This window comes from Leucoraja erinacea, chromosome 23, assembly GCF_028641065.1.
Source record: "Leucoraja erinacea ecotype New England chromosome 23, Leri_hhj_1, whole genome shotgun sequence".
Taxonomy (NCBI): Eukaryota; Metazoa; Chordata; class Chondrichthyes; order Rajiformes; family Rajidae; genus Leucoraja; species Leucoraja erinaceus.
In genome coordinates, this window is record NC_073399.1 from 30,773,082 (window position 1) to 30,785,811 (window position 12,730).

Consider the following 12,730-nt stretch of genomic DNA (forward strand, 5'->3'; position numbering starts at 1 on the left):
AATGGCGGTGCAGGCTCGAAGGGCGAATGGCCTACTCCTGCACCTATTTTCTATGTTTCTATGTAAACCTGTTACCATAAGTCCTTCCATTCACCTCTATCCCATTGGACTTTGGTCTCTGGAACTGATTGGCTACAATGCTGAGAACTATATTTTGCACTCTGTATCTTTCCTTTTGCTCTACCTATTGTACTTGAGTTTGACTTGATTGTATTTATGTATAGTACTATATGAATTGATTCAATAGCATGCAAAACAGAGCTTCTCACTGCACCTCGGTACATGTGGCAATAATAAACCTCAACCTAAAACTCTAAAGAAATATAAAAAAGTCCTGTGGATGAATTGACGCGAAGAAGTCGCCAACTTGAGAAGAAGAAAAGAAAGTTTACCGACAGAGAAAAACATGCAGAACAAAACTTTTCCTTGCACCTTGGCATACATGACAATAATAAACCTAAAAACTAAATAGAAAACTCTGTGGAAATAAGCATGCTTAGGTTATTAAGGAATATTGAAATATTTTGGCTTGCTGATGAAAATCGTCGTAAGAATCCTTTATTTTCCCTGCCTACTTGAGAGAGCTCATCTTCCTTCATTGAAGGCGACTTTTCAAATAACCTATTTTTCAAGTACAGCTCAATTTTATCCAAGCATCCATTATCATTCACCTGCATCTAAGTTATAATTTAAGTGCACATTGGGGACAAAATGCCTCTTTGTATTAGAACTAGCAGTTAGCACTAAATTCGTATTAGCATGCAGCAATTTGGTGTTAGAACACAACGTAGCCAAGCTTCAAATAGCTTTCCTTAAGGTCAAACGGAAAAATATAGCTCTGGCAATAAATTTTATCTTTCTTTCAATTTCAAAGATAAAAATTCAATTTTTCTTTTTCATTTTCATTTTCTTTCAGAGTTTGTAATATTTCTACTTTTCATTTAATTCCAATTACATGTCCTAATGGTTATACGGTATTTCTTTCTGCCAAGTCAGTATAAGGAAAGTCTATGATTATATGAACAGCAATATAAACCTACCACTACTTCCCATCTCCACCCCTTTCTACTTTCTTCAAAGACCACCCCCTCCGTAACTCCTTGGTCACTTCGTCCCTTCCCACCCAAACCACCCCCTCCCCGGGTACTTTCCCCTTAAACTGTAGGAAATGCAACACCTGATCCTTTAGCTTCATCCAAGGACCCAATCAGACTTTGCAGGTGAGGCAGAGGTTCACTTGCACCTCCTCCCACCTCATCTACTGCATCCGCTGATCCAGGTATCAACTTCTCCACATCGGCGAGACCAAGCGCAGGCTCGGCAATCGTTTCCGCTCAGTCCTTCGAAACCGACCTGATCTCCCGGTTGCTCAGCACCTCAGCTCCCCCTCCCATTCCCAATCTGATCTTTCTGTCCTGGGCCTCCTCCATTGTCCATTGGCAAATTGGAGGAACAGCGCCTCATATTTCGCTTGGGTAGTTTACACCCCTGCGGTATAAACGCTGACTTCTCCAATTTCAGCTAGCCCGTGCTTTCTCTCTCCCTCCCCTCCCCCTTCCTCATTCCCCTACTGGTTCCACTGTATCTGCCTACTTTCTATCTTTGTCCAGCCCCATCCCCGGCATGAGTCTGAAGAAGGGTCTCGTCCCAAAACGTCACCCATTCCTTCTCTCCATATATGCTGCCTACCTGCTGAGTTACTCCAGCATTTTTGTCTACCTATGCTTTGTAACTTCTGGATTGTTGTTTGTGAGATTTCTATGATCTTGGTATAATTTAGAGATACAGCGTGGAAACAGGCCCTTCGGTTCACTGTGCCCATGCTGACCATCGATCACCCGTTCATACTAATTCTATGTTATTTCACTTTTTCAACCATTCCATACACATTAGGGGAAATTACAGAGGGCCAATTAACCTACAAACCTGCAGATCTTAGGGATGTGGGAGGAAACCGGAGCACCCGTAGAGACCCAAGCGGTCGTGGGGACAACGTGCAAACACCACACAGACAGCATCCAAGGTCAAGATTGAACCTGCATCTCTGGCGCTGTGAAACAGCAGCTCTACCAGCTGCACCACTGCACTGCCATTATGAAGCATGGCTACATAGTGATCAATTCCTCAGCTTGCTTAACAACTTCTGGGTGCCATTGTTCTTCTGCACAAGGCAGAAACCCACAGTGCAACAGGGAAAACTGGCAGTCCTGAAACCACTAAATCTCTGCAACAGTTTTCATTGAGACCACAGGCGCACACCATCCATAAAGATCAGATTGCCATCCAGTGGCAGGAGATGATGGCAGGATTCCCTGAAAGGTTCAACACTTCTCCAGAGCACAGTTATCCATTCAAGATATGAATATCCATAACGTTTTTGACTACCAATATCTTGGAAGTGTGCATGACAGCTTTAGGGCAAATTTTGTTCTTTGGCACAGAAATAGTTTTGCTGAGAAATGTGAACTAACTTCTGGAAATATGTAACTGTATATCTTCAGGAAATGCAGAGATTGTACACCAAATGTGCTCTGCAATGTATTATCGAGGAATAATATAGCCATGAAAAGAGGTCCGAACAAAACCTCTTTGAACATTAAAAAGTAACTGCAAAATGAAAGAAAATCATTGGTAAATGAACTGTACATAATAATAATAATAATAATAATAAATACTTTATTGATCCCCTCAGAGAAACTCAGATGTCCAGAAGCCCCCAACCAACAAAACCCACACATTCAAAACAAACGCTGACAGAAAATACATAAAATACCATGTGGACACTACGGCACCTTTTGTAGATATCGTGTGTGAATCTGAAAAAGTGCCAAGCTGGAATTGGTGCCGAGAAGATATACAAGGATGTTGCTGGGACGCAAGGGGCTGAGCGATAGGATGGGGAAGAGCAGATTAGGAGTCTATTCCTTGGAGCGCAGGAGGATGAATGGTAATCTCATAGATAATTACAAAATCATGAATAGATCGGCTAAACGGACAGAGTGTCTTGTCCAGAGTTGGGGAATTGAGAACCAGAGGACATAGGTTTAAAGTGAGGGGAAAGATTTAATAGGAACCCAAAGGATAACTTTTTTACACTATGGGTTGGTGGGCATATGGAACGAGCTGCCGGAAGGAGGTTGCTGAGGCAGGTACTGTTGCAATGTTTAAGAATCATTTAGACAGGTACATGGATAGGATAGGTTTAGAGGGATATGGCCCAAATGCAGGCAGTTGGACTAGTAGGTCGGTGTAGGTAAGTTGGGCCGAAGGGCTTGTTTCTACACTGTATGACTCTAAGGGTCCCGATGCGTTACTCCAGCACTGACTTCTTGTGTATTAACCAGCATCTGCAGTTCCTTGTTCTTCATGTGTAGCTTACTCCTCCCCTGTTTACGAATTAATTTGTGTTGTGAAAATACTATTCTTCTTGAATTGAGAGGGAGCTATCCCACGGCGGCGCAGTGTGGCACAGTGGTAGAACTGCTGCAATACAGCGCCAGAGAGCTGGGCTCAATCCCGACTATGGGTTCTGTCTGTACAGAGTTTGTATGTTCTCCCTGTGATCGCATTGGTTTTCTCTGGGTGCTCCAGTATCCTTCCACACTCCAAAGATGTCACAGGTTTGTAGGTTAATTGGCTTTGGTAAAAAATTGTAAATCATCCCGAGTGTGTAGGATCGTGTTAGTGTATGGGGGTTATCGCTGGTTGGCACGGACTCGGTGGGTCGAAGGGCCTGTTTCCATGATGTATCTCTAAAGTTTAAAGTCTAAAGTCTAAAGCATTTGGTGGTAAAGAAATCAAGGTATTGCACTCCTTTCTTTCTTTTAATATCTTCCATGTGCATATTATTTTAATGAATCTGAAGATTGATACCCCAATAATGTTAGATTTTCTTGACCCCAATGGCAATGCAACTGGGAAAGCACTCCTTTGGGTTGATGAACATTGGATTGTTCATGGTCTATGGCTCTGTTCATTTTGGATTTACCTAATTGTTGTTTTTTTAAGCAGAAATGAAATATACTATATACGTGAATCTACGCTGTTTTGCACCTTGTCCAAGGAGTTACACACATGCTGTACTAGCCTTGTGATTTCTCTTCAAATGCCTTTGTGTTAACCTCTGAATGTGTTGCAGACGAGTTATAATGTTAATCACAGACCATCGCCACAACAGCACGCAGGCATGTCATCAGCAAGGACATTTAAAAGGCAGGGCAAACCTTGAGGCTCCTGAACGAAGGGGAACGATTAATTTGGCACAGATTTGACTCTGAGATCAAGGGAAAGTTTTAACTCAGCACACTGGTGCAGAGGTAGAGATGCTGCCTCACAATTCCAGAGACCCAAGTTCATATGTTCATGTGATAGGAGCAGAATTAGGCCATTTGGCCCATCAAGTCTACTCCGCCATTCAATCATCACTCATCCATCTCTCCCTTTCAACACCATTATCCTGCCCTCCCCATAACCTCTGACACCTGTACGAATATAGAATCTATCTATCTCGGCCTTAAAAATATCCATTGACCTGGCCTCCACATCCTTCTGTGGCAATGAATTCCACAGATTCACCACACTCTGACTAAAGACATCCCTCCTCATCTCTTTCCTAAAGGAATGTCCTTATATTCTGAGGCTGTGACCTCAGGTCCTAGACTCTCCTACAAGTGGAAACATCCGCTCTACATCCACTCTATCCGAGCCTTTCACTGATCTTTCGATTCTGAACTCTGGTGCTGTCGGTAGGGAGTTTGCACGTACTCCCCTTGACCATGTGGGTTTTCCCCGGATGCTCCAGTTTCCTCCCGCATTCCAACAAATCGTGGGTTTGTCGGCTTATTGGTCCCTGTAAATTGTCCCTAGTGTGTAGGGAGTGGATGTGATTGGGATGACATAGAACTAATGTGAATGGGTGATCGATGGTTGGTGTGGACTCAGTGGGCTGAAGGGCCTCTTTACATGCTGTATCTTTCAATGAATCAATAAAACCTTGCATCTGCTGCCAGACCTTAATTAACATTAAGAATAGAGAAATCGATCGATCAGAGAATGGTTAGTATGTGCAGGGAGCTATCTAGGCTGTGGGCCGAGCATCAAAAATGTGTCTAGAAATCCATTTTTGTGACCCACGTCTCGGAACTACATGATATATATATATGACTTTAATCATATATAATTATGTATAATTGTATTCTATAAAAATAATATAATGAATATAATTGTGAGTTTTTTTTTAATGAACTGCCGCAGAGGTTCTCTTGAACCCGCCTAATTAATAGGTCAGGGAAGTTCTTCTAGGTTCCCCCGTTTACAGAACCCCACTGACTGCCAGTATGTAGAGTGGGGATCATGGTCATAGTGGGACTGGAGAAGTGCCAGGCTGGGGGAAGGCTAAGGCAGGAAAATGCCCCCTAACCCTAACTCGCCCCCCTCCCAGAGCTGCCCAAGGCTGGATCTGGAGCCGCTTTGGGACCGACTGCGGGCTCCGTACTGTGGCCCTGCAGCGCGTCCATCTCGGCCAGCATGCCATTCTGGTGGTGGCGATGGAGGGGGGCAGCACAGTCTTGCACGTCGCCCGGGCCGCCTTCAGCACCCAGATAGCGCCGGCTCCATCAGACTGCCCGCTCGCTTGCTGCAACACTGGCCGGCCGGCTGACAGCCCGACCGAATCCTCGCAACACTCACTGGAGGCCCGGCCCAACCCTCATCTCCCGGCGGAGGCCCGGCCCAAGGTTCACAACCAACAGCCCGACTAACTGATTGACAGACAGACAGACTAACAGACTGACTGACAAACAGACAGACTGACAGACTGAGAAACACAGACAAACACAGACAAACAGACTGATAAAAAGGCTGACAAACAGATTGACCCTAATCCTAACCCTAGCTCTACATTTGTTATTTATCATTTTTTTTTACCAGTGCATGTTATAACATTATAAAGATAAATCCAATGAAAAACAAAATGATCAGCGAGGTTAGCATTACCTTTATTCATTGGAAACCTTGTTATTACTATTGATGTAATGAGGAGGCAGCCATGATCCCAGCGTCCTTGCTGCCTAGCGACCATGAAACAAAGCGCAAGATTGGCCAATTTGCGTCTGACCTCAATGTCAAACGTGCATTGATTGGGCAATTACTACTCAGAAAATTTGATTTTTTTTCCTCATATTTCTTAAAAATGTGCAGGCTTTTGTCTTGACGAGTTTCAGGTATGATTTATATAATATTTTTACACAATATGTTAAAAATTCAGGTAGTTCTGTGAGTTGGGTCACGAAACTAAATGAAAAAGCTCCTCGGCCCAGAGCCTAATCCTACAGGTCAGTGGTGAGTGCTAACAACTCATTGCTGAGTGGAAAATGGACACTGTATATTATCTTGCCTCCCATTGTTATGTTGCTGGTTAAAGCCCAAAGGTAACATTGTTTGAAATATAATCAAACCTTGGTTTCTGAAATAGTTCTCACAACAGCCGCCAGTTCCTCTGTGTTGTTGTAGTCGACTGTCCAAACATGTGGCTTCCCAATGAAGTATTCCGTATACGGATGTTGTGATGAAACCTTTAAATGAAGATAAACACGGGACAACACATTTTATTCCACATATTCCTCTCAAATTCTCTTAGTGTTATTGACTTGCAAGAGTGGCTACAATTTAGGAAAAGCATGTATATTACAGTTTACCCAGGGAAAAGGAATAGGTGACATTTCGTGTTGGAACCCTTTGACTCAAAACGTCACCTATTCCTTTTCTCCAGAGATACTGCCTCACCCGCTGAGTTATTTCAGAATTTTGTGTCTATCTTCCATATAAATCATTATCTGCAGTTCCTTCCTACATATTTTATATTAGTTTAGTTTAGAGATAGAGCGTGGAAACAGGCCCTTCAGCCCACCAATGATCACCCCGTACACTAGCACCATACTAAACACTAGGGAGTAATTCCAGCACTTTGTGTCTTTTTGGGCAAACCAGCATCTGCAGTTCCTTATGTCTCCCAATCATATGCTAGGGTTTGTTCCACCCCCATTCTCTTTTCCAGCATTCTCCTCCCTACTTCTATCTGTCTGAAGAAGGGTCCCGACCTGAATTGTTATCCTTATCCACGTTCTCCACAGATGCTCTTTGGCCCGCTGAGTTACTCCAGCACTTGGTGGTTTTTTTTGTAAACCTGCATCTGCAGTCCATTGTGTCTACATGGGGAGCTTTTGTTGGATATATTCCTTTCATGGCAGCTTCATGAAAATGACATTTCATTGTTGGCACCCCATGAAAGAGCTTTCAACAATGGTGAATTCCTGTCTTTAGGAAGTAAATGAACATTAAACTGCCCATAGAGAGTTAGGTCAATTTTAATCATCCTAACCATGTGATGAATGTTAATTACCTCCAATTAGCAACTCTATCACTGAAAATTAACTGTAACAATGTTGAAGTTTCATTCTACTAGTGCCAATTGTTGAAGGTTTTATAAAAAATACTTAGGTTATATATTTTTTTTCTTTTCCCAATCTTTCTTTCACATTCTTTAATATATTATGTTCATCAATACCAACAAACATTTGCATCTCAGTATTTGTTGCTGTTAACTTCAGAACATTTCAGCCTGAAGAGCTGATGAGCTGCACACTTGTTTACCCTGTTCATTGATTGATTGAAAGATTGGCAGCATGGAAACAGGCCCATCAGCCCACTGAGTCCAACCATCAATAACCCGTTCACACAAGCTCGATTTGATCCCACTTTCTCATCCACTCCCTGCACACTAGGGGAAATCTTGCAAAAGCCAAATAACCTACAAACATGAAGATAGACACAAAATGCTGGAGCAACATAATGGGACAGGCAGCATCTCTGGAGAGAAGGAATGGGTGATGTTTCAGGTTGAGCCCCTTCTTCAGACCTGCACGTTTCTGGGATGTGGGAGCAAACCGGAGCACCAGGAGAAAATCCACATGGTCACAATAAGAACGAGTAAATTCCACACAGACACCACCAAGATCAGGATCGAACCAGGGTCTCTGGTGCTGTGAGGCAGCAACTCTACCAGTTGAGTCATCGTACCTCCCTGTGCCCAGGGCATCAACTTTTAAATAAGCATTTAAATTGGGGAGAGGTCACCATTGCCTTACTCATATTCTTCAAATTGTCATAAGTTACTCAGCATCTGAGAATTTCCCCTAGTGAGTGTGTGTGTGTGGAGTAGATGGAAAAATGGATAATGAAGAACTAGTGCGAATGGTTGATCAATGGTCGGCTTGGACTTGGTGAGCTGAAAGGCCTGTTCCATGTTGTAACTCTAAACTACCCCCTTTACTAATAATGTATTATATTTGGGCTGCAGAACTAGGAATGCGACATTAAGATATATTTTATACTTTGACAACATTTCTCTGATGTATCCAATATGTATTACATATTATAGTGCAACTAAAAAGTTCATTCTTACAGATGGATGTAGCTAATGATACATTTTCCTGCTTTGGAGCTGTAAATATATTGGACGTTCCTTACACGGCAGCTGAACTACTCCTGATGTGCTTCTGCCAGAAGCTAAATAATAGGTGACACAATGCCGAATATGACCTTGGTACACGTGACAATAATAACCCTAAACCTAAAAATCTAAAGATATATAAAAAATTCAAGAGGAAGAACTGTAGGGAAATAGAAGTCAAGGTGAGAAAGCAACGTACAATAAAGGACCTCAGAAGCACAACATTTAAAGGTCATGATAGGAAAGGTTTGGAGGGGTATTGACCAAATGCAGGCCAGTTTAGTTGGGCTAACTTGGTGGGCATTGAGAGGGCTGTTGATTCTTGTCACTGTATGATTCTTAGGACAGCTGGTCCTTTCATCGTTAATGCATCCTGGGTTAACGATAAATTTCCTTCTTCATTTCATCTCTTTATTAGTCACACAAAAAGCCACTGATTTATTATTTGCTCTAATGCACCAGTTTCATACCCGATATTTAAAACAAAATCACAAGAAAGCGTGAATTGTTCTGAGAAGAAACCATGGGGATTTTCAGGTCTGTGGCTGCGAGACTGACTGACTAACAGTAAACACACACAGAGCCACTTTGAGAAGACTGTGGGGCTATGTTATGGAAACAAATCTGTTCCGGGCAGCTGCTGGCTGCAGCGACTGATATCAGACTCTTCCTGCGTTTTAATCAAAACCAAATTATTGAGCTAAATAACAACAGAATTTCCAATTAATCGCTGAAACCATAGTGTGGATAACTTAATATATTCATCATTGCACACTTATGCTGTAATTAATGGATCTCAGTGGTAACACAGCTTTGAAATAAGATAACAAATATAGGCCTGCTCATGGTTAATCAAACCGCTATCATCTTCATAGTAAGAGATTTTTAAGCAATCAACATCACTCACATTAATTGGAACAAATGACCTGGCAAATATGTGAAAATCAGCCTTGTGCTGGCACAAGCATACTTCTTCATATAATAAATGAATAGTGCTGTTTCATAAACTAAATGAGGAAAGTGAACTCAAACTCATTACCAATGAAGTGCCCTTTAGATGAGAAATATATCCGCTTTGGTGCTGATGAGCTGGTATGATGAACTGTGTAGGAAGGAACTGCAGATTCTGGTTTATACCGAAGATAGACACAAATGCACGAGTAACTCAATGGGTCAGGCAGCATCTCTTGAAAAAAGGAATAGGTGATGTTTTGTAGTGAGACTCTTCTTCAGTCTGAGAATCAGAGTAGAGGGAAACTAGAGGTGTGAAAAGGTACAGAAGCAATCAGAGGGTGTGAACTGATGTTTTAAATCTCTGATTGTCAAGCTGCCTCCATTGTCTTAGGTTATTTTCTATTTCCAGAGACCACAGAGGTGTATCAGATTGTCTTTTGAGTGAATAAAACTATAATGAAAGAAGGTGCCTACAGTGGAAAACACCAAGTGCTGGAGGAACCAAAGGGTCAGGCAGCATCTGTGGGTGGAATGGACTGACAACGTTTCTGTTCAAGACTTGGAAGAAGGGACCTGACCCGAAACATTGCCTGTCCATTCCTTCCACAGATGCTGCCTGACCCACTGAGTTCTTCCAGCACTTTGTGTTTTTGCTCAAAATTCCAGCATCTGCAGTTATGTGTTTCTGGGAGGAGGATGGGTAGAAAAGGAACAACTAAATTTCATGGATAGATGTATTAAGCAGCAGCAGGTTACGTGCAACCAGAGAAGATACAAATTGTAATTTCATTCTCGTGCCTTTATAATAGTCTTCCTAATGATTTAATCACCTGTGTTGGGAAGTGGTATATTAGGACCAACAAGCCAACAGGCCCCTCCCTTCCAGTTTTCTCCCCCCCCCCTCTCGATTCAGTCTGAAGAAGGGTCCTGACCCTAAACGTTGTCTATCAATGTTCTCCTGAGTTGCTGCCTAACCTGCTGAGCTATCCAGCACTCTGTGTCTTCCCAAGTCAACAGACTGTTGGACCAAATCAAAGAGGAATGGAGACCCTGATTGATTTAGACCTGCAGGCTAGCTTGGAGGAGCTGAATCATGGAGGAACAAGTGGGACAGTGGGGCAGCGGTAGAGTTGTTGTCTTACTGTGCCAGAGACCGCAGTTCGATCCTGACCATGGGTGTTCTCGGTATGGATTATGTGCGTTCTCCCTGTGACCACGTAGGTTTCCTGTGGGTGCTCCGGTTTCCTCCCACATGCTAGAGACGTGCAGGTTTGTGGGTTAATTAGCTTTTGTACATTTTCTGGGTGTAGAGGGGAGAATGAGTGTACGGGTGATCACTGGTCGGTGCGGACTCGGCGGACCAAAGGGCCTGTTTCCACGCTGTATCTCCAAACTAAACTAAAGTAAACACTCAAAAATACCAGTGCATCATCTTACAGAATCAGGAAAATGTCTCCAACCTCACCGATACAAAATTGTGATGTGATATTTTGAACATTTGCAGCAGTGCAGCCAGAGTAACACGTTACTTAAATAATATAACTCGCCCAAATCTATCTCCATTTCAAAAGCCTCCTCTCTCTACATCTCTTACTTCTCTTATTCAAGTACATGGATAGGTCAAGAGAGTTTTATTGTCATGTGTCCCAGATAGAACAATGAAATTCTTACTAGCTGCTGCACAACAGAATATGTGAACATAGTACATAAACGAGAGAAAAAGAAAAAAAAGTTCAGTGTGGCCAAACAGTGGTAGGTGGGACTAGTGTAAATGTGGTATTTTGATCGGTGTGAACAAATGGGCTATTCTCGGCTCTTGTATAACTCAGACTGATGCACTTAAATTAAACATAAAAACTAGGTGCAGGAGGAGGCCATTTGGCCCCTCGAGCCAGTACCGCCATTCATTGAGATCATGGCTGATCGTATTGTGATCATGGCTGATCGTATAATACAGTGCATTTGAGGGAAAGGCCATTGAGGATGGAGGAACTCTTTTTGTGAGAGATGGCAAAGTCAGTGACACATTGGCAATGTCTAAGCACACAGAATTTGCCCCCAGCAAACAAAATGATGCAGCATATATTACCCATTTTTAATTTACTTACAAATCAAAATCACAAATCAAGCAACGCGTATTCATTGTGTAGGAAAGAACTGCAGATGCTGGTTTAAATCGGTTAGACACAAAATGCTGGAGTAACTCAATGGGTCAGGCAGCATCTCTGGAGAGAAGAAATGGGTGACATTTCGGGTCCATAAAATAGAATCACAGTGTTGTGCCACTTTTTCTTGTTGCATATTGAGTATTGTGTGCAGTGCTCCTCACCCCATTACAGGGAGGTTGTGGAGGTTTTGGTGAGAGCGCAGAGGAGGTTGAGCAGAATTCTGCCTGGATTAGCAGTAATTAGCTGCAGGGAGAGGCTAGACAGACTTGGATTGTTTTGTTTGAAGCATCGGAGGTTGAGGGGAGACTTGAAGGAATGATATTAATTTATGACAGGCATAAATAGAGTAGGCAGTCAGGGTGAAAATGTCATGGGCTAGAGGGCATCACTTGAAGGTGAAAGGCAACGTTTAAAGGAGTTGTGGGCAACAATTGTCTTACACAGAGAATGGAGTGTAATTGGAATGCATTACCAAGGGTGAGGCAGATATGATAGTGGGATTTAAGATGTATAATAGGTACATGATAAACATAGAAGATGGAACTGTACAACACAGGAGTAGACCTTTCAGCCAAAATGTCTGTGCCGAACATGAACCCAAGATAAACTTGGCATCAAGTTCTGCAAATACATTTGGCCGAAGGGTCTGTTCCTGTGTTGTACTATTCTGTGTTCTATGTCTGTTCATATTGTGATTAACCACAGGACTAAGTCCTGTCATTTGTGCATGCCTCTTGAAATGCATGTTGAATAATAAAAATAATATTAGACAGTGCTTTGTTTATAGATCAAAAAGGTGGCAGTGCACATAGCAATTAAAAATTGATGCAACTTAATTAAACATTGTTGCATTTCACAACATTTTATTCCCATCAATAGACCCACTGTTGGGGACACTTTAATTTGTAATATAATAACTGAACTTTAAGTCTAAGCAAATAAATGTTCTAATTCATTCACTTGTGATACCCATAAGCTACACATGATTAATAAACATACGTCTGATATTAGAGGTGCTGGAACACTGTACATCACAAAAACATAACTGATAGTAAAGATTGACACAAAGTGCTGAACAAACTCAGTGGGTCAGGCAGCA

At 42.3% G+C, this 12,730-nt stretch overlaps 1 protein-coding gene across 2 annotated transcripts in view; it reads right to left on the reverse strand.

Annotated features, from left to right (window-relative positions):
• Positions 1-12,730, reverse strand: part of LOC129708449 (alpha-1,6-mannosylglycoprotein 6-beta-N-acetylglucosaminyltransferase B-like) — a 656,277-nt gene that overhangs the window by 26,850 nt on the left and 616,697 nt on the right. For both annotated transcript variants that reach the window (XM_055654227.1, XM_055654226.1), the window contains exon 14: positions 6,456-6,572. In XM_055654227.1, the coding sequence (XP_055510202.1) occupies positions 6,456-6,572 (117 nt within the window). The remainder of the gene's footprint in view (positions 1-6,455; positions 6,573-12,730) is intronic.